This window comes from Anomaloglossus baeobatrachus, chromosome 2 (genome assembly GCF_048569485.1).
Source record: "Anomaloglossus baeobatrachus isolate aAnoBae1 chromosome 2, aAnoBae1.hap1, whole genome shotgun sequence".
Taxonomy (NCBI): domain Eukaryota; kingdom Metazoa; phylum Chordata; class Amphibia; order Anura; family Aromobatidae; genus Anomaloglossus; species Anomaloglossus baeobatrachus.
Genome location: NC_134354.1, coordinates 448,681,679 through 448,705,029, shown reverse-complemented (window position 1 = coordinate 448,705,029; position 23,351 = coordinate 448,681,679). Strand labels below are relative to the sequence as shown.

General features: G+C 42.9%; 2 protein-coding genes across 3 annotated transcripts in view; one reads left to right on the top strand and one right to left on the bottom strand.

The window, feature by feature from the left end:
• Window positions 1-23,351, bottom strand: part of TEX14 (testis expressed 14, intercellular bridge forming factor) — a 304,889-nt gene that overhangs the window by 176,174 nt on the left and 105,364 nt on the right. The gene's annotated exons all lie outside the window — the stretch shown is intronic.
• The window catches only part of RAD51C (RAD51 paralog C), a 114,764-nt gene that overhangs the window by 69,307 nt on the left and 22,106 nt on the right, over window positions 1-23,351 (top strand). For both annotated transcript variants that reach the window (XM_075336302.1, XM_075336301.1), the window contains exon 6: window positions 2,148-2,214. In XM_075336302.1, the coding sequence (XP_075192417.1) occupies window positions 2,148-2,214 (67 nt within the window). The remainder of the gene's footprint in view (window positions 1-2,147; window positions 2,215-23,351) is intronic.

Here is a 23,351-nt window from a genome sequence, read left to right as displayed (position 1 = left end):
CAACTTCAAACTAATGTTATTTAGAACTATATTCAATGTAAAGAAGAACAAAGAGTCCTGGAAGTAATGATATGACCCTCATAGAGCCTTGAGTTCAACATCATTGAGTCTGTCTGGGATTACATGAAGAGACAGAAGGATATGCACAAGCCTACATGCAGAGTACCTCTGTGTTTAGGGAACAAACTCTCTGCTGAGTACCTTAAAAAAATTGTGCAATTATTAGCAGAACAAATGGAGCAGGCCAAGGGTAGTCACACCAAATATTGATTTGATTTAGATTTCTCTCTTGTTTATACACTTTCAATTTTTTTAATTGGAAAAAAACAAAACAAACTATTAAAACGCCTATTTTTAAAAACATTTTTACCTTGCTGCATATTTGCACACCTGCCTAATAGTTTTGCAAAGTCCTGTAAGTGATACCGTGTTTCCCCGAAAATAAGACAGTGTCTTATATTAATTTTTGCTCCCAAAGATGCGCTAGGTCTTATTTTCAGGGGATGTCTTATTTTTCCATGAAGAATAATTCATATTTATTGTTGAACAAAAAAATGAACATTTTTTTATATACTGTACAGTAGTTTTCATCACAAACCAGCATAAACAGACAAATTGTGAATCCGATCAAGAATTTCTTGTTACTGCCATTATTTCCATGTACAACATGCCCTGGTGTTCTTGTCGGTGGGCATGCTTCCAAACAAAAACTTTGCTAGGTCTTACTTTCAGGGGAGGCCTTATATTTAGCAATTCAGCAAAACCTCTACTAGGTCTTATTTTTAGGGGATGTCTTATTTTAGGGGAAACAGGGTAAGGCTACTTTCACACATCAGGTTTTTTCCATCAGGCACAATCCGGAAAAAAACGGGTAAAACGGATCCAGTACCGCATCCGTTTTATCCCCATAGATTTGCATTGTTAACGGATTGTGCCTGATGGCTTTGCGTTGAATCCGTTTTTTTCCAGATGCGGCAAAATTAAGTAAAGCGGCGGCTGGAGGCAACGTATCTTGTAACGTTTTTTTGTCCGGCAAAAAAACCACATCGCGCCGCATCCGGCCACTGCGGTGCATTTTTCAATGCGTGCCTATGGACGCCGGATGCGGCGCGATGTGGAAAAAAACGCATCCGGCTGCCGCATGCGGTTTCTTCCACTGCGCATGCTCAGTAGCGTGCCACAACCGGAAAAAACGGACAGGCCGCATGTAAAAACGTATGCAAAGGATGCGGTGTTTTCGCCACATCCGTTGCATAGGTTTCACAGCCGGATTGAGCCGCACTGCTCAAACCGGATGTGTGAAAGTAGCCTAATACTAACACAATTCTCCGATTCCTGCTGTTTAAGCCTATTAGATTTTATTGTTAATAGTGAACATTGCAAGTGGTTTGATATAAGGTAGTGGTCCCTCTGTTACCCATTTGACCCCCATGACACAATTTCTGGAGTCTGCTGGATGCCTTTGGCACAGCTTATCCTTTGCATACTGTGTATATTAGAGCACCTTATAAGTGATCATAATGTCATATTGTGAAGTTCTCTAATTGGATAAAAACATAATTAGAGTGAAATGGAAAAAAATGTTTTTGCATAAAAATGTTAAAACCATTTCTACCGATCAAAGATGTTTTTGTTTATCAAAAGTGTTAAAACAATACACATATGTTATCACCCCATTTGTAAAAATGCATGTATTAAAGGTTGTGTTGTTTAATCAGCACGCACAGAAAATGGTAATATAAATTAGAAAATCCAGCAAATTCCCATTCCACCCCCACCAAAAGTGTTAATAATTTACTGTGTAGTTACCACCCAAAATGGTTCAATTGTTGAAAATAAACCAGTGCATCGACATTAAAAGTAAAGAAATGTTTGCATTCCTTAGTGCTAAAATAGGCCAAAAACTGAAGAGTGTTAATATTGCCCTTGCTTTTTTGTTTCGTACAGCCCTTCATTCAATGGAGTACCATTGAGTGGTGATACGAGTGACAATGTGCGGTAGTGAAATCGGACTGTTCTGTGATTTTAAAATGATGAAGTGCATGCAGGATTTCACAGTCTACTAATTTAACAACCGATGCCTGCAACCTTTGTGCCATTTTACAGGCATTTTGGCTGATAAATTGTTGTCTGGTCTGTTTTTCTAGGTAGTCTTAACAAATCAAATGACCACAAGAATTGGATCGAGTGAAGCTCTGCTTGTACCAGCCTTAGGTATGATAAATTCTTCAACCACAGCTCTAATTTACAGCATAATTTATTAGTAATATTTCATGATAATATTGTAAGAACTCTCTCTTCATGTATGCCTCTGCTCGAGACTGATTTTCCAATAATAAAATATAATGTTCTTAGAAACCAATCAAAGCCAAATAGATGATTGTATGCCCAGCTTAAATGGCACCATATTATAGAGCATGGGAAGGTGAGTAGGCTAATACCGTGGTTCCCCAAAAATAAGACAGTGTCTTATTATTTTCTGTCCTGAAAAATGCCGTAGGGCTTATTTTCGAGGTAGGTCTAATTTTTGGGGAAACACTGCTAAGCTTACCCCCAAAAGAAGTCAGGTACTCCCCCCCAAAGAATCTGACTTACCAGACCCCCGACTTGTAGAGTTGGCAAGTGAATGGGCTACTCTCACATACAAGTCTGCGTCACTGTCAGGTGCCCTGCATTCCTAAGTGGTGGGATTTTTCTGCTAGCCGGAAGCAGTATCACTATCTCACACATAGTGAGAGCTGAATGATATACACATTCGATTACAGTATGTGTGTGTGAGAGTGGAGGGATACTGAGCCCGACCTGTGTTTGTAAAAACGGAGAGCTACTGGACCCGATCTGTGTGTGTGTGTGTGTGTGTGTGTGTGTGTGTGTGTGAGAAGAACAGTGAGGGACCTGACAGCAGCGCAGGTCTCCGTGCGAGAGCCCATCCATCATCGGCACGTGCCAGCTATAGTTGTTTAGTGTCTGGTAAGTGTGACTTATATATATTACACATACATATATATATATATATATATCTATATATATATATATATATATCTATATATATATATATATATATATATATATATAGATAGATAGATAGATAGATAGATAGATATATATATATATATATATATATATATATATATATATATATATATATATATATATATATATATATATATATATATATATATATATATATATACAGTACAGACCAAAGGTTTGGACACACCTTCTCATTCAAAGAGCTTTCTTTATTTTCATGACTCTAAAAGTTGTAGATTCACATTGAAGACATCAAAACTATGAATTAAAACATGTGGATTGAAATACTTAAAGTGTAAAACAACTTAAAATATGTCTTATATTCTAGGTTCTTCAAAGTAGCCACCTTTTGCTTTGATTACTGCTTTGCACACTCTTGGCATTCTCTTGAGCATTCTCTTGATGAGCTTCAAGAGGTAGTCGCCGGAAATGGTTTTCCAACAGTCTTGAAGGCGTTCCCAAAAATGCTTAGCACTTGTTGGCCCTTTTGCCTTCACTCTGCGGTCCAGCTCACCCCAAACCATCAAAATTGGGTTCAGGTCTGGTGACTGTGGAGGCCAGGTCAGCTGGCATAGCATCCCATCACTCTCCTTCTTAGTCAAATAGCTTTTACACAGCCTGGAGGTGTGTTTGGGGTCATTGGCCTGTTGAAAAATAAATGATGGTCAAACTAAACGCAAACCGGATGGAATAGCACACCGCTACAAGATACTGTGGTAGCCATGCTGGTTTAGTATGCCTTCAATTTTGAATAAATCCCCATCAGTGTCACCGGCAAAGCACCCCCACACCATCACACCTCCTCCTCCATGCTTCACAGTGGGAAACAGGCATGTAGAGTCCATCCGTTCACCTTTTCTACAAAGACACGGTGGTTGGATCCAAAGATCTCAAATTTGTCATCAGACCAAAGCACAGATTTTCACTGGTCTAATGTCCATTCCTTGTGTTCTTTAGCCCAAACAAGTCTCTTCTGCTTGTTGCCTGTCCTTAGCAGTGGTTTCCTAGCAGCTATTTTACCATGAAGGCCTGCTGCACAAAGTTGCCTCTTAATAGTTGTTCTGGAGATGAGAAGGTGTGTCCAAACTTTTGGTCTGTACTGTATATATAAAAATTTGTGAGAAAAGAGTCAGTCTGACCTATGATTTAACTATTTAATCCTCTGCTCTTTCTGGGATTATCAGTCCAGTGGGCGGTTCTATCAATAATTGACAGCTGTCTCTGTATACACACAAAAAATACAAACTATACAAAAAAGGCTGTCAATCACTGAAAGGACCACCCTTTAGACTGAAAATGTCAGACAGAGCAGAGGTGTAAATGGTTAAGTCACAGGTTATACTGAATCTTTTCTCACAAAACTATGTATCAGTCTGCTCCGCTTCCCCTGCTCTATAACATGCTGCCTGAAGATTGGACCGCATTTTCACTGTGACAAGTATAGAAAATAGAAATACAGTAGTATAAGAGCAAAAACTGCCCACTTTTGACCTAGTGACAAGTCGTCTTTAAGGAGCTGTATGTGATCGTGTTCAAAATTGTGACCAAATTTGGAGACTAGGCGTAATTTCAAATGAGACTATTTACTAAATTCCACTAAGGCAATAAATTGCCATTGTGTCTCTACATAAACTATTTACATACTTACATGTATCTTAATTTGAAACAATAAAGCCATTTGGAAGACAGCACATTAAAAACCTGACTGTTCCACTCCGAATACGTGCATTAATCCAATGTAGCAGTTAAGGGGTATTCCTATCTCCAATGTCCTATCCCAATATATAGTAGGTGTAATAATAAGAATATTAGCAACTACCTCCAATTAGAAATGTAGTATAGTTCTCCTGATTAGCTATGTCTCTTACCTCATATGCAGGGCATTGCAGTAGCTAATTTATCCATGGTTATGACCACTCATATAGTGACAGTTAGTTAGTTGCTCTTGGTCATAACCATGGTTACCTAAGCTACAATACCCTGCACATAAGGTAAGAGACATGGCTATTTCAGGGGAACTAAAATTCTAATTGAAGTAGTTGCTAATATTATTATTACTATACCTACTATATATTGGGATAGGATCTTGGAGATGGGAATACCCCTTTAAGCATATGGCCAGTAAAGAATTATTTTCTTGATAACCATGATTTCAATACTCTGTCACAGCAGTATACACTATATAGAGGAGCTAGGTTACTATTTGTAATACATGTTGGGAAAAGGCAGTTTTATTTCCGTTTAAGTAATTGTATAGAGTTTCTTTACTTTTACTGCTACTATATATCATTGTGTATTTATATTACATATTATAAAAAAAAACAATGATAGCTGTGCATCGTCACGTAGTAAGATATTTGCCAATCATAACCAATAGAGCCACTTATAGAGATTGGAAATTACAGAAAGAATGACACTCTCATCTGAATTCTTTGAAAGTAAACCAAGGACACTTTGTAGGCGTGAGAATCACTTATCTCATGTGCAGTATTCCACATTGTTCTCAACAAAGAACAGGGCTATATTTTTTGGAACAGTACACATCAGGGTAAAGCATACTTAACTGGAAGAATGTTTACTCATCCTAAACACACTTCACCCTTGTATGACATCTTATAAAATTATAACAATGTCTTGGATGTTATTGTAAAATGAGATGATGAAAGTGTTGATCTATCATGAAACTTCTTAAAGGAAACCTGTCACCATAAAAATCTACAGGAATCATGCTATAAAGCAGGGAAAGAAGAAAGATTTGATATATAGTTTTGTGAGCAGAGATTTTGTACACTATATTTTAGTCATTTTTCTGGAGCGCCTAAGGTGGAAAAATAGGATTTTAACTGGAAACACAGGGTGAGAAACAACAAGGTTGCCTCCTCACCTTTATGGTTGTGTGTGACACAACCACTGATTTGGGTAAAACAGGTTGCCGCATGTCCACGGTTTTCCAGACCCCAACACAGAAGGTGAAGAGGGTGAAAAAGTAGTTCCTCTACGCTGCCGTGAAAAAGCCAAAATCAGGAGTCCAGGAAATCTGAATGGTTTATTTATCTACACTTCTCTGCACTCTTTGAAACAATCCAGTCTCTTCCTCAGGAAAAAACAAAAAATACAGTATGCGGTGCACATCCGCTATATATAGGTGTACATACCAGAGAAAATGTGCCAACACTGGACGTGCCAAGAAGTCACAAGGAGTAACAGAGATTCAACCAGACAATAATGATCAATAGATTAAAAAAAGCTGTACATTAGTATGTGTATAGTGTCTAGGGATGAATCTCAATAAAAAATGTATGATAAAAAGATTATAAAAAAAATATATATTAAGAGTTGCCCCCCATTCAGAAAATCACATTGTATGATTTTTAAATAATTGATTTGCATTATATTTAGTGATAGGTGAACCCGAAATGTAATGTTCGGGGTCTGTATTGGATACCTAGTTCTCATGGAACTCCATGAAACTGTTTGGATTTGGCCACTTGGATAATTAAAAAAAAAATAAAGGAAAAAAAAAAAGGAATAAAGCAGGATTGTTATACTTACCGCATTGCTCTTGCGGCTGTAACACTACCTCTGGGTCTGCTCATTAACCCTCATTCATATTCACTGTCCCTCACCCACCTTCAGTCCAGGTGTGTGACTGGTTACAGTCAGACTGCGCCCTCACCCTGTCTGCGTCCCTATAGTGCTGTAAAAATTAATAAATAGATAAATCGGCATACTGTCCCCCCATTTTGTGATACCCAGTGCAAATAAAGCATATAGGCTGCAGCACCCAGCCATGTGATTATCTTGGCAGTGTTTCAAAATAAGAGGGACCCCATTGAACTCAGTGACCTCACCTCAGGTGAACTTATTCAGTTCAATGAGACCTGCATCTTCTGGTAAAAAAAAAAAAGGCATCAAAATGCAATGCAGTATTGATGCGATATTTTGCCAGGAGATGCAGATTTAGTGCTGAAATTTATAGACCAAATAACTCCACCAAATCTGCATCTTCTGGCAAAAAACACATCTAAACGTGATGCATTGATGCAGGGTTTTTTTTCCAGCAGATGCAGATTTGGTGTATTAATTTATGTTTACACTATAAGGACACAGATAGCGTGTGGAATTCCAAATGATCACAGACGCTGTCACACAGAGTGGGGTCACAGTCTGACTGCAAACAATCACACGCCATGACTGACTGTGGGCAGGGGAAGCAATGAATATGTATGATGGTTAATGAGCAAAACTGGAAGCAGTGTAACAGCCATGTGGAAGACTCGGTAAGTATAATGCTCAAGCTCCTGCTCCTATCCCCCTGGCCCTTTCTACCGTCAGTTTACAAGACCGTGTTCGGGTCCCCATAGACTTATATGGGATTCAGCATCCAGGACAGTTGTTCGTATTCAATTTCAGTCCCGAACTGGATTTTTTTAAATTATAATAATAATCTTTATTTCTATAGCGCCAATATATTCCCTAGCATTTTACAATTCAGGAGTAACATATACAAACAAGTAACAGTTATAGAAAATACAATAATTAGAGGGTTAAAAAAAGACAACCCTGCTCATGAGAGCTTACAATCTATAATGAGATGAGGGGGGGACAAGGTACAAGTGCTTATTTTCAATGACAATCCAGCCAGCTGAAGGAAATTGGGTATAGATATTGGCTGCCTGGACCAGTTGGCCAGAACCTTGAGATGCATTTGGGTGCCATGGAGTTTGATGTGGGGTTATGTTCTGAGAAGGCGTGGAGGGACTATGTGAATTTAGTTCGGCTAGGAGTGTAATAGGCCGCCCTAAAAGGATACATTTTTAGGGTGCGTCTGAAGCTAAGTAAGTTGTGATTCGTCCTAGCTTCTTGGGGTAGAGCATTCCAGAGGATTGGTGTAGCTCAGAAGAAGTCTTGGATCCGGGAGTGGGAGGTACGAATTAGTGTGGATGTTGGTCGAAAATGATTTGCAGAGCGTAGAGAACGGGTGGGGTGATAGACAGAGATGAGGGCGGAGATGTAGGGGTGTGCAGCACTGTGGAGAGCTTTATGGGTGAGAACAAGCAGTTTGAATTGGATCCTGTGATAAATGGGCAGCAAGTGCAATGACGGGCAGAGATCAGAGGCATCCGAGTAGCTAGCAGTTAGCCAGATAGGTGACTCTGGCTGCTGCATTAAGGATGGACTGTAGAGGAGAGAGTCTAGTTAGGGGGAGACCAATTAATAGAGAATTACAGTAGTCAAGGCGGGAATAAATCAGGGCCACGGTGAGGGTTTGTATCATTTCCATTGTGAGAAAGGGGCAGATTGTAGAGATGTTCTTGAGGTGCAAGCGGCAGGAGCGGGCAAGAGATCGTATGTGGGAGGTGAAGGAGAGATCAGTTTCTGAACCCGCTGAACCCAAAGAACTGCGGGTTTGCCCATCTCTAATTATATTGCATCAAATAAGTATTTCATCACCCACCAACCAGCAACATTTCTGGCTCTCACAGACCTGTTATTTTTTCTTTAAGAAGCCATCCTACTTTTCACTCATTACTTCTATTAATTGCACCTGTTTGAACCTGTTACCTGTATAAAAGACACCTGTCCACACACTCAATCAATCACCCTCCAACCTATCCACCATGGCCAAGACCAAAGAGCTGTTTAAGGATACTAGAGACAAAATTGTAGACCTGCACAAGATGGGAATGGGCTACAGGACAATAGGCAAGCAGCTTGGTGAAAAGGCAACATCTGTTGGCACAATTATTAGAATATGGAAGAAACACAAGATGGCTGTCAATCTTACTCTGTCTGGGGTTCCATCCAAGATCTCATCTTGTGGGGTAAGGATGATTCTGAGAAAGTTCAGGAATCAGCCCAGAACTACAAGGGAAGACCTGGTCAATGACCTGAAGAGAGTTGGGACGAGAGTCTCAAAGATTACAGTTAGTAACACACTACACCATCATGGATTAAAGTCCTGCAGGGCATGCGAGGTCCCCCTGCTTACGTCAGCGCATTTCCGTTTGAAGTTCGCCAGTGACCATCTGAATGATCCAGATGAGGCATATGGTCAGATAAGACCACAATAGAAGTTTTTGGTATCAACTCCACTTTGGAGGAAAAGAAGGATGAGTATAACCTCAAGAACACTGTCCCAACCGTAAAGTATGGGCGTGGAAACATCATACTTTGGAGGTGCTTTTCTGCAAAGGGGACAGGACAACTGAGCATAGATGGAGTCATGTATCGTGAGATTTTGGCCAACAACCTCCTTCTCTCAATAAGAACATTAAAGCTGGGTCGTGGCTGGGTCTTCCAGCATGACAATGACCATAGCCAGGGCTACTAAGGAGTAGTTAGTTCCGTAAGAAGCATTTCAAGGTCCTGGAGTGGCCTAGCCAGTTTTCAGACCTGAACCCAATAGAAAATATTTGGAGGGAGCGGAAACCTTAATGTTGCCCAGTGACAGCCTCGAAACCTGAAAGATCTGGAGTAGATCTTTGTAGAGGAGCGGGCCAAAATCCCTGCTGCAGTGTGTGCAAACTAGGTCATGAACTTCAGGACACGTCTGACATCTGTAATTGCAAACAAAGATTTCTGTACCAAATATTAAGTTCTGTATTTATATTGTATCAAATACTTATTTTATGCAACAAAATTAATTAAAAGTTATAGAATGTGATTTTTTTGGAGGGAATTCTGTCTGTCACAGTTGAAGTGTACCTATGATAAAAATTACAGCACTCTCCATTCTTTGTAGATGGGAAAACATACAAAATTGGCAGTGTTTCAAATACTTTTTTTCCTCTTTCTATATCTACAACTAGGAGCAATGGAGCGTAGCAGGTGCCTTTATCTGAACACTGGCATGGTTTACTTCATTAACAGCAATTACAGGAAATCAGGGATGCTCTATTCTCATCTTTCTCAAGTAGTTTTATAAGCAATTTGAGCATGTGAAACCTTCATACCATTCAAGATGCTTCTCTGCCAGAACCTTTTCCTTGTGGTCCCTCGGGATCCCAGAGGTCAGACTTCAAGGTTATGTGTACACGTTAAGTATTTGGAAATTTTTGAACCATTTCTACATTTCTTGGCAGGAAAAACGCATTGGCAAAAATGCACGTTCTGCTGATTTTTGCCATGTTTTCGATGTACATTTTCACTGCATTTTTCTAGCGTATTTAGAAAGCAATGAATGCTGTAAAGATAGATAATAGATATTAGATAGACACAGACAGACATATAGATACAGTCATATAAATGCACAACTTCCCCCCCCCAGCATATTATAAAATTGCACCCGGTGGAGCTTAGTGGACAGCTTTTGTGGACAGCTGTGAGCTGGTATTGTCAGGCTGGGAAGGTCAATAGTTATTGGGCCCTTCCTAGCCTAAAAATACCAGCCCGCAGCTGACCCAGAAGTGGTGTATCACATTAGATGCTCCTAGTCAGGCGTTTCGCCTCAGCTCTTCCTGGTGCGGTAGCAATTGGGGTAATGGTAGTTGAGGTTGATGTCAGCTGTGTAGTGTCAGCTGGCATTACGTCCTGGTGTTAGTAATAGAGAGGTGTCTAGCAGACACCCCTTTTACTAGCCCAGTAAGTAAAAATAAAACAAAACACATACACAAAAATAGTTTATTTGAAAAAACACTCTGTCTTTTTCCCTGGTTCACCATTTTATATTATAAAAAAAAAACAAAAAAAAAACAACATGCAGGTCTGATGTAGTCCAGGGATTCCAACTTAGTCCAGCGAATGCAATGTAACCCAAAAATGGAAACCTGGAAAACATAGAGAGAAATAAAAACAACTGACTGTCTCTCATTCACCAATTTATTAAAAAGCAAAGTTCTCACACATCACCACCATAGTCCAGAATGCAGAGTGAGCAGAAATGTTTGATGACTGATGTCACTGCTCGCGAGATCAGTGCCTCTGCAGAGTGATGACATCAGTCTTCAGACATTCCCTGCACACTCTGTGCTCTGGACTATGTCAGATTCAGTGGACTACAGCAGTGCTGCTTGGGAACTTTATTACTAATAACTCTTGTTCTTATTTCTCTCTTTTTATGTTTATCAGGTTTACATTTGTGGACTACATAGGATTACCGGGACTACGTCAAACCTGAATGTTTTTTTATAAAATAGTGAACCAGGGAAAAAGTCAGGGAGTGTTTTTTCAAATAAACTATTTGTGTGTTCTTTTTTACTTACTGGGTAAGGCTACTTTCACACATCCGGTTTGAGCAGTGCGGCTCAATCCGGCTGTGAAACCTATGCAACGGATGCGGCGAAAACACCGCATCCTTTGCATAAGTTTTTACATGCGGCCCGTCTGGTTTTTCCCGGTTGCGGCATGCTACTGAGCATGCGCAGTGGAAGAAACCGCATGCGGCGGCCGGATGCGGTTTTTTCCTCATCGCGCCGCATCCGGCGTCCATAGGCATGCATTGAAAAATGCACCGCAGCGGCCGGATGCGGCGCAATGCGTTTTTTTTGCCGGAGCAAAAAACGTGCCAGGGAACGTTCCATCTGGCCGCGGCTAAATCTGCCGCATGCGGCAAAAACCGGACCGAACGCAAGCCCATGCGGCACAATACGGCACTAATGTAAGTCTATGCAAAAAAAAACGCAACCGGCGGCAAAAAAACGGTTGCGGTTTTTCTGCAGAGCGCCGTATTGTGCTGCAGAGCAAAAACCGAATGTGTGAAAGTAGCCTTAGTGATTGGGGTGACTGATAGAAACCTCTCGATTACGAACACCAGAGCTGATGCAAGGTGTTCTATACAGCTGACATCAACCCTAACTACCATTACCAAAATTGTTACTGCACCAGGACAGTCGGTAAGAAATTAAACCAAGAGCCAGACTTGGCACATCAAATGTGGTGCGCCACTTCTGGGGCGGCTGCTGGCTGATATTTTTAGGCTAAGAAGTGCCCAATAGCCATGGACCTTCCCGTCTGACAATATCAACTCACAACTGTCTGCTTTACCTTTGGTGGTTATCAAAAATAGGGGGACCACACGTCATTTTTTTTTATCTATTTATTTAATTAATCATAAAATTCAGTTTAATAAGCTCCACAGGGTGTGTGTGAATAATTGCTCCAAGCTGCGAAAGTATGGGAGCCTTACAAAAGGAGAACTAAGCCAGTGCAAATAATTGAGCAGATCAGAGGTGCAACATTAAATAGTAACCACACATAACCATTATAATATGTTTAATATACCTGTAAACAATGTAGGAGGATAGGGTTACGATAAAGAGAGGTCTCATGGGAAAGCTGGGTGCTGGGCTGAGAGAAAGAGGCTCTTTTCCTCATCACCCAGAACATAGAAAAACTGGGTGCTGAGGAAAACAACCGAGTGTCCAGAGTAATTATCCTGTACCCCATGTGGCTTACCCTTTACCGAGTATCAAGTGTCAGTATCCTGTAACCCCAGTGTCAGTGTCAGTATCCTGTATTCCCAGTGTCATTGTTATTATCCTGTACCCCCAGTGTCAGTGACATTATCTTGTAACCCCAGTGTCATTATCCTGTACCGTCAGTGTCAGTCAGTATCTGCTCTGACTACCACACAGTGCAACACATCTTCCCATAGAGTTGATCATGTTGTTGATTGTTAGTCCACTCTTTAATGGCTGTGCGAAGTTGCTTGATATTGGCAGGAACTTGAACATGCTGCCGTATACTCTGATCCAGAGCATCACAAACATGCTCAATGGGGGACACGTCCGGTGAGTTTGCAGGCCATACAGGAACTGGGTTGTTTTCAACTTCCAGGAATTGTGTACAGATTCTTGCTACATGGGGCCGTGCGTTATCATGCTGCAACAATTGATGATGGTCGTGGATGAATAGCAAAACAATTGGCCTCAGGACCTTGTCATGGTAGCTCTCTGCATTCAAAATGGCATCAATAAAGTGCACCTATGTTCATTGTCCATAACATACACCTGCCCATACCATAACCCCACCACCACCATGGGATACTCGATTCACAACGTTAAGATCAGCAAACATCCCAAACACAACGTCAAAAACACACAGTCTGCCATCTGCCCTGGACAATGAAAACTGGGATTCATCCGTGAAGAGAACACCTCTCCAACGTGCCAGATGTCATCAAATGTGAGCATTTGCCAACTCAAGTCGGCTATGATGACGAACTGCAGTCAGGTGGAGACCCCGATGAGGATGATGAGCAGCAGACGAGCTTCCTTGGAATGGTTTCTGACAGTTTGTGCAGAAATTCTTTGGTTATGCAAACTGATTGTTGCAGCAGCTGTCCGGGCGGCTGGTCTCAGACAATCTTGGAGGTGAAGATGACAGATGCTGAGGCTGAGGTCCGGGGCTGGTGTGGTTATACATAGTCTGCTGTTGTGAGGCCGGTTGGATGTATTGCCAAATTCTCCTAAATTTTTTTGGAGATGGCATATGATAGATGAACATTAATTTGACGGGCAACAGCTCTGGTGGACATTCCTGCAGTCTGCATGCCAATTGCACACTCCATCAAAACTAGCGACATCTGTGGAATTGTGCTGTGTGATGAAACTGCACATTTCAGCATGGCTTTTTACTGTGGTCAGCCTAAGGCACACCTGTACAATAATCATGCTGTCTAATCAGCATCTTGATATGTCACACCTGTGAGGTGGATGGCTACTCTCTTTTTGCTGTAAAAGCGGATCCTGCTTTTACAGCAAAAAAACGCATGCAAACGCATGTGTTATTTTGCAGGATCCTGTCACTTTAAGTTTATGGGCGGGCATTGGAGTCATGTGATCGGGAGTCAGTGGAACTGAACGTGATAGACTGGGAGCCGGCTTCTGCCAGCTGCAGAGGCTCGTAACCAAGGTAAACATCGGGTAACTTGCTTGGATAACCCGATATTTACGTTGGTTACGAGCATCCGCAGCTGCTAGGAGCCGGGCTCCCTGCTCCCTGCACACGTAACCAACGTAAACATCGGGTAACTAAGAGAAGCGCTTTGCTTGGTTACCCGATATTTATCTTGGTTACGAGTGTCCGTAGCTATCAGGCGGGGGAGAGGAAAGGGTGAGAGAGGGAGAGGGTGAGAGAGGTAGAGAGGGAGAGAGACAGGGAGGGGGCCAGAGGGAGGGGGCGAGAGGGAGGCGGAGAGACACAGAGAGGGAGGGGGCAAGAGGGAGGCGGAGGGAGACAGAGAGGGAGGTGGAGTGAGGGACTGATCACCCGAGGCTGGTTTCTGGGCATGTTCAGCAGAGCAAGCAGGATCCTGTCTATCAGCATGCCAGCCTTCACATGCGTTTGCATGCAGTATAGTCAGGATCCAGCAATTTGCATTATTTGGACGCAGCTCAAAAACGCTACAAGTAGCATTTTTGAAAAATGTTAAAAAACTGCAAGTCGCTGGATCCTCACTATAACGCATGCAAACGCAGGTGAACGCATGTTGACGCAAGTCCATTGCAAATGCATTGAAATGAAAACGCATTTGCACTGGATCCGTTTTTGCGTTATAAAAACGTTCATGATGGATGTTAAAAAAACGTAGTGTGAAAGCAGCCTAACTTTTAGACAAATGTGTGAATAATATTTGAGAGAAAAAGTATTAGGTCTAAGGCGGGCTTTACACGTTGCGACATCGGTAACGATATATCGTCGGGGTCACGTCGTTAGTGACGCACATCCGGCGCCGTTACCGACATCGCAGCGTGTAAACCCTAGGAGCGACGATCACCGATCGCAAAAACGTCAAATATCGTTGATCGGTGACACGTCGCTCCTTTTCATAATATCGCTGCTGCTGCCAGTACAATGTTGTTTGTCGTTCCTGCAGCACCACACATCGCTGTGTGTGAAACCGCAGGAACGACAAACATCTCCTTACCTGCGTCCACCGCCAATGCGGAAGGGAGAAGGTGGGCGGGATGTTATGTCCCGCTCATCTCCGCCCCTCTGCTTCTATTGGCCGGCCGCTTAGTGACGTCACTGTGACGCCGAACGCACCTCCCCCTTGAAGGAGGGATTGTTCGGCGGTCACAGCGACGTCGCCGTCCAAATATGTGCGTGTGAAGCTGCCGTAGCGATAATGTTCGCTACGGCAGCAATCATCACATATCGTATGTGCGACGGGGGCGGGTGCTATCGCGCTCGACATCGCTAGCAATTGCTAGCGATGTCAGAACGTGTAAAGCCCGCCTTAGAGTTCAGTTAATGAAAAATGAGATCAAAAACAAAAGTGCATCATTTATATTTTTGTTCAGTATATAAGTGGTCTGCAACTTGTGGCTCTCCAGAGGTTATGGCCAACAAATATCAGCTTGTTATGAATCCAGCAGATCAATGTCATGCTGGCATTAGTACGGTCATTTCACTACAGCTAGTGAGACATAGGCTGACAAATATTTCAAAAAAATGTGATCATCAAGGGTGAAATTATCCAATGTTTGGAATATTGGTATATGTATGGCCAATTATAATAAGAACATATTTCATTTGTAAGTGGTGAATACATTATACTGATGTTAGAGACCTGTCACCAGTTCAAAAGTGGCTAGGTTTTACTCTTATTTTGTTCTGTTTCAGTGTAAACACAGAGTATCCTAAAAGTAATGCCCTCTTGTTAAAGAAAAACAAATTGAATATGCAGGCCATCAGCTGGAATAAAATAATAAGAAAAGCTAGGCACTTTTGGCCTTGTGATAGATCCTCTATAAGGCTATGTGCCCACGCTGCGGAAAATGCGCGGATTTTGCCGCGGATTTCTCGCGGAAAAGCCGCGGATTTCCCGAAAATCTGCAGCACAGCTACTCCCCAGCCATTTCTATGGCATTTTGGAAATGCTGTGTCCACACTGCGGATTTTTCCGCAGCGTAAATCGTGCGGATTTTCGTCCGGAAAAATCTGCAACATGTCAATTATTGTTGCGGATTTTCATCCGGATTTTGGCTTTAGAATTGGGGAAAAAAAAAAAATCCGCACCAAAATCCGCGACAATTCCGCGGTAAATCCGCGGATTTTGCGGGAAAGCTGCGGATTTTGATGCAGAAAAATCCACAGCTACATTCTCCCGTGGACACATAACCTAAAGGGGTATTCCTATCTCCAGTGTCCTATCGCAATATGTAGTAGGTGTAATAATAATATTAGCAAATACCTCCAATTAGAAATGTAATATAGTTCTTCTAATTAGCTATGTCATTTACCTCATGTTCAGGGCATTGCAGGACCTTAGGTATTCATGGTTACGACCAGGCATATAGTCAGTTAATTATTGTACGTGGTCATAACCTTGGATACCCAAGGCAGAGGCGTTGCCTAGGGGTGGCTGGCGGGGCATCTGCCCTGGGCACAGTGTCAGGGGGGGCGCTGGCGGGCCGACTGATGCAGCACTGAGTCTCCCGGGCGGCCAGGGCCGGCTTCAGCACTCGTCAGGAAGGGCGGTAATGTATGCTGCGGCCCCCGGGCTGAGTTCCGTGGACCGCAGCGCTCATGCTGGCAGCCGCACTTCCCTGGCTGCAGGCTCTTAAATCCTCACCTGCACGCAGCTTTCACTGCCGCGTGAAGGGTCTAAGTTCATCTGTTGGCAGAGCTAACACGCAGAGTGCACAGCGCTCCCACAGATGAAGGTAGATGCTAGAATATACAGGCTCCTTCCAGGTATGACATAATTTGTCAGGAAGCTGGTCACGCCCACTAACCTGGAAGGAGCCCATACATTCTAGGCTCAACCCACAAATGAAGAGAGGAGCCTTAACATCCCTACGAGCTGTATGTCCTGTTCCCCTAGTGCTGTATACCCTACAGAATTGTCTATCCCCCCACCCTAGAGCTGTATACCTTACAAAAGTGTCTATCCCCCCACCCCAGTGCTGTATACCCTGCAGAACTGTCTATCCCCACACCCCAGAGCTGTAGACCATGCAGAACTGTCTATCCCCATCCCAGAGCTGTATATAATGCAGAAGTGTCTATCCCCCCACCCCAGAGCAGTATACCCTGCAGAACTGTCTATCCCCCCACCCCAGTACTGTATACCCTGCAGAACTGTATATCTTCCCTCCCCCAAGCTGTATACCATGCAGAAGTGTCTATCCCGCACCCCAGAGCTGTATACCATGACGAACTGTCTATTCACCTCACCCCAGTGCTATATACCCCCAGAACTGTCTATCCCCCCACCCCAGTGCTATATACCCCCAGAACTGTCTATTCAATCCCACCCCAGTGCTGTATACCCCCAGAACTCTCTATTCACCCCACCCCAGTGCTGTATACTCCCAGTACTGTCTACTCCCCAACCCCAGTGCTGTATACCCCCAGTACTGTCTACCCCCCCACTCCAGTGCTGTATACCCCGCCCAACTGTCTATTCCTCCACCCCAGTGCTGTATACCCCCAGAAATGTCTATCCACTGACCCCAGTGCTGTATACTCCAAGTACTGTCTATACCCCCAGAACTGTCTATCCCCTGACCCCAGTGTTGTATACCCCCAGAACTGTCCATCCCCTGACCCAGTGCTGTATACTCCCAGAACTGTCTATTCCCTTGACCCCAGTGCTGCATACCCCCGTAACTGTCTATCCCCTGACCCCAGTGCTGTATACCCCCAGAACTGTCTATTCCCCTGACCCCAGTGCTCTATACCTCAGAACTGTGATCGGATCACAGGTACGGACAAGAGGAAGGGAGGGGGTAATTCTCCCCCTTCTCTACGGCCTGTCTCTGCGTACATCGTACTGCTCTCTGATGACATCCAAGTGCAGTGCGATGTTTCACAAGCTCCCGTAGACCTGTATGGGTGTGTGAGCTGAGATTCGCTGCCAAACGCAGCATGCTGCAATCCTTTTCTCATGCCAATATATCATGAAAAATCAATCGCAGATGGACACTGCCCCATAGTTTTACACTGGTGCAAGTGCAATTCGATGTTTTATCAGATTGCACTCGTCCGTGCAAAAATGCAAGTGGAACTGAGGCCTTACTGTAGTTCCTGTATAGTCCGTAGTCTGATGATGATTGAGAACTCCCAAGTATCTCTTTACCATTGTTAAAAGGAATCTGTCACCAGGTTATTGCTCCCCTATATGAGAGCAGCATAATCTAGAGTTAGAGACCTTGATTCCAGCGATGTGTCACTTACTGAGCACTTTGCTGTTATTTTAATAAAATCAATGTTTTCTCTGCTGCAGATCTAGCAGTTATACAGAGCTGATGAATATGCTGGACTACCTGGCAGCATGCCAAGCAGTCCTGTAATGATAATCTACTGCTGATTAAACAGTGATTTTATCAACACTACACTAAACAGCACAGTAAGTGACACACCGCTGGAATCAGGATCTCCCTATGTTATGCTGCTCTCAGATTAGGTGTTAAAATCCTGGTGACAGATTCCCTTTAAGGATGTACTTGAAGTTGTAGATTCCTGCAATTCAAATGTGTATATGTCTGAGCTGACATTACAATTGATTTACCATGTACTGCTTGTGGTTTTATGTATTTCTATACTGATGAGAGTTTTGTTGCTGTGTTTTTGAACTGATGGGGTTATATGGATGTATTTCTGTACTGCTGGTTGTTCTGATGATGCATTTCTGTGCTGTTGGAGGTTGTGATGCTGTGCTTCTGTATTGATGGAGGTTTTATTTATGTATTTCTGTACCTCTGGTGGTTCTGGTGCTGTTACTAGTTCTGATCCTGTACACAAGTAACAATACATAAATTGTGAGATTAGACAACCCTTTTACTTAGAATTGGGCTACACTGCTTAATTTTATAAGTAAAGTCTTGTCCAGGTTTGAGATGAAAGTTTCCAGTCACTGTAGTTGACTGCAGGCTTCTGAATTCTTACAATGCATACTCTACACACTTTTAGGATTCTCCAGTGCCAGTAACGAGAATGGACGGTCATGTGACCGCAAGTATGAGATTTGTATATATCTGGTCACATTCAGATTTGACGTGTCTAGTCTCACTCAATTCATTTTCATTGAGAGAGCCCACACATGTATAGTCAGCATATGACCACATGTATGTAAATCACATACTTGCAGTTTCGTGACCTCCCACTCTCACTGCTGGCACCAGAGAATCCTGACAGTGTGCAGTGTGAGAATTCAGAAGTCTGCAATCACATAGAGTGACTGCAGATTTTTATCTCAAACCTGGAGAAGCCCTTTACTTATAAAATTAAGCACTGTAGCCCTATCCTAACAGCGTGTAATATACTCCCTGTCAGGATTCAGCGCTACTCGCTGGTTCCAGCAGACACCACATGGCCTCTCCACTCATATATGATTTTCATACTTGATTCAGACAATTAACTTTTCTTCCTATGTTTCTCTTTATACATCGAGAGAATTATTAAGAGCAGCTCGTCATCACGTGACTAAGTGTGCAAATCACATATAAATAATTGGTCACATGGGGAGGCGCCAAACTGAATTCTTGCCCTGGGTGCCGGAAAGCCTAGATACACCTCTGCCTAAGCTCCTGCAATGCCCTGAAAATGAGGTAATCGACATAGCTAATCAGACGAACTATATTACATTTCTAATTGGAGGCATTTGCTAATATTATCATTATTATTATTATTATACTACTACATATTGGGATAGGAGTTTGGAGATGGAAATAACTCTTTAAATACATGTTTGTCAAGGATCCCCTTTTCAGTGTAATATACTAAAATCCATATTCTTCTAAATTAATAAAGAAATAATGAAATAATTTATTAAATACCTGCTCAGTCCCATCTGCAGTGTGTGGATATGTCTGGCTGTGTGCAGGTCCATGTTCATGTCCACACAGTGCAGATTGTTAGGAGCTGCCTGCGATCTCATGCACTAGCCTGGACCGTAGAACATATCTCACTACTGTATACTGGCCTTTTATTTTCACATGGTCCATCCGTCTATGGGAAAAAAGTGCTAGTGTACGCAGACAGACCTGGTATTATTGGATACCTGTGCTCTCTGGTAAGCACAGGCACAACACACTGACCCAAAATATGTCCATCTGAACCTGGCCTCATACGAAGCATGCTAATTCATGATACTGACATTGTCACGCATGTGACCTTCTTTGTAAAGTACTTACATCTGTCCATGTGAAAAAAGTGTACACAGACAAACCAGGTATTATAAGATCTGTGTAGAAACGGACAGCACACTGACCCAAAATACGTCCATCTGAACCCGGCCTTATATGAAGCACGCTTATTCATGATACTGACATTGTCATGCATGTGACCTTCTTTGTAAAGTGCCTACATCTGTCCATATATTTTAGACAAGTCTCTGCAGAACATAGATATTCATAGTACATTCACAGTCACATTGGCCTCAGGGGTTTCCTTCCTTACTGACTGAATGACACTTTATTGACTAGGCACAATCCCCACTGGAACCATTAATCTTGACTCTCCTATTTAATTTGCCAAGAGTGGAAATCCTTTAATTATAAAAGCACTGGTTGCCTTGAGCTGACTGCATCAATCTTTTATAAGAAAAATACAATTGTCCTTATATTAGTCTGCTCGGTATACTAAATTTCAAAACTGGTTTGAACTATTTCCATTTTTTTTATTTGGATGTCTTTCTTATAAAAAGGATCATCATCCTTGTGTTGTATCATCCTAAAACTAGAGCGATATTTAGTGTTCTCATGCTTGCAAGCGCCACTTACAGTCTGTAAAACTGGATTATTTATTACATTGTTAGCAAAATTGTTTCTGCTGGATAAAGGAGCGATGAGAATAGAGGGAGTACAAATTCCCATCAATTTCTTTACTGACAATCATTGGGTTGTAGACTGTTTTACAGCAGTTGGTAGCCTTTGGTCCTACCTAATATACAGTATGCTGAAAGTAGTCTACTCTACAGGGTGCTGACAGCTTGTTTCTTTCTTTGACTAGTAATAATTTGAGAATTGTATTGTATTTTTCAGACAATGGAATTCGTAGGAGCATAGTGAAAAAAAAAATGCGGACACCGTCGTAAAGAACCTCAAACAGAGTCTTTTTAAATTCTGTTTCACATTTCTGAATGCTTCCATTAGGGGCTCGTCTGAATCCCGATATTCATAGATTCAGATGGAACCCCCGACCGATGAACCCCGTCTGTACTTAGCTAAACTTTGGTCATAAAGTAGGACAATAAAGTCATTAATAATCCTATTTTATAGTTAACTAGCTGTAGTACCTGGGCGTTGCCCGGGATAGTAACTGTCTGTCAGTCTATGTTTGTCTCTGACTGTCTCTGTGTATCTGTGTCTGTTTCTGTCTTTCTTTGTCTGTCTCTGTGTGTCTGTCTTTCTGTCTGTTTCTCTGTCTGTCTCTTTTCGTGTCTGTCTCTATCCATGTGTGTCTCTGTCTCTATCCATGTCTCTCTGTCCATGTCAATCTCTCTGTCTGTCTCTCTCTATCTCTATGTCTGTCTCTCTATCTCTGTGTCTGTCTGTCTGTCTCTCTATCTCTACATAAGCAAGGATGTTTGACCTTAGGGAGATCAACATCCAACACCGCGGAGACACCATCACGTGTTTCTCAACACAGTGATTCTAGAGCAATGCCCCCTGGGAAATATTCAAAACAAGAAAGCCTGCGGAGACACCATCACGTGTTTCTCAACGCTGGCGGGAAACTAGCCAGGTCTTTCACCGGGAAGGAACAACCACGGGAAGGACAATCTCCAGTCAAGGAGACCACCTATGCCAAACATGGTATCCATCCACAGACAGCTGTTTCGGGGTATTTGCCCCTAATCAGTGTGGAGTAGGAAACTGGCTAGTGGGAGCAATGCCTAGTAGAAGACTACATAAGCAAGGATGGTTGAACTTCGGGAGATCAACATCCAACACCGCGGAGACACCATCACGTGTTTCTCAACACAGTGATTCTAGAGCAATGCCCCCTGGGAAATATTCAAAACAAGAAAGCCTGCTGAGACACCATCACGTGTTTCTCAACGCTGGCAGGAAACTAGCCAGGTCTTTCACCGGGAAGGAACAACCACGGGAAGGGCAGTCTCCAGTCAAGGAGACCACCTATGCCAAACATGGTATCCATCCACAGACAGCTGTTTCGGGGTATTTGCCCCTCATCAGTGTGGAGTAGGAAACTGGCTAGTGGGAGCAATGCCTAGTAGAAGACTACATAAGCAAGGATGGTTGACCTTAGGGAGATCAACATCCAACACTGCGGAGACACCATCACGTGTTTCTCAACGCAGTGATTCTAGAGCAATGCCCCCTGTGAAATATTCAAAACAAGAAAGCCTGCGGAGACACCATCACATATTTCTTAAGGCTGGCAGGAAACTAGCCAGGTCTTTCACCGGGAAGGAACAACCATGGGAAGGGCAATCTCCAGTCAAGGAGACCACCTATGCCAAACATGGTATCCATCCACAGACAGCTGTTTCGGGGTATTTGCCCCTCATCAGTGTGGAGTAGGAAATTGGCATTGCTCCCACTAGCCAGTTTGCTCTTCCCGTGGTTGTTCCTTCCCGGTGAAAGACCTGTCTAGTTTCCTGCCAGCGTTGAGAAACATGTGATGGTGTCTTCGCAGGCTTTCTTGTTTTGAATATTTCCCAGGGGGCATTGCTCTAGAATTACTGCGTTGAGAAACACGTGATGGTGTCTTTGCGGTGTTGGATGTTGATCTCCCTAAGGTCAACCATCCTTGCTTATGTAGTCTACTAAGCATTGCTCCCACTAGCCAGTTTCCTACTCAACACTGATGAGGGGCAAATACCCTGAAACAGCTGTCTGTGGATGGATACCATGTTTGGCATAAGTGGTCTCCTTGACTGGAGACTGCCCTTCCCATGGTTGTTCCTTCCCGGTGAAAGACCTGGCTAGTTTCCTGCCAGCGTTGAGAAACATGTGATGGTGTCTCTGCAGGCTTTCTTGTTTTGTCTCGCTATCTCTGTCTGTCTCTCTCTGTCTCTTTCCCCGTCTGTCTCTGTCTCTTTCCCTGTCTCTTTACAAGTCTGTCTCTTTGCCTGTTTTTGTCTCTTTCCCTGACTCTTTCCCTGTCTGTCTCTCTCTCTTTCCCGGTATGCCTGTCTCTTTCCCTGTCTGTCTATCTCTGTCTGCCTCTTTCTCTTTGACTGTCTGTCTCTCTGTCTTTTTCCCTGTTTGTCTGTCTCTTTCCCTGTTTGTCTGTCTCTTTCCCTGTCTCTTTCCCTGTCTGTGTCTGTCTGCCTCTGTCTGTCTCTTTGACTGTCTGTCTCTCTCTGTTTCTTTCCCTGTCTGCCTCTTACTCTGTCTGTGTCTATGTCTGTCTGTCTCTCTCTGTCTGTCTCTCTCTATCCGTCTCCCCACAGACAT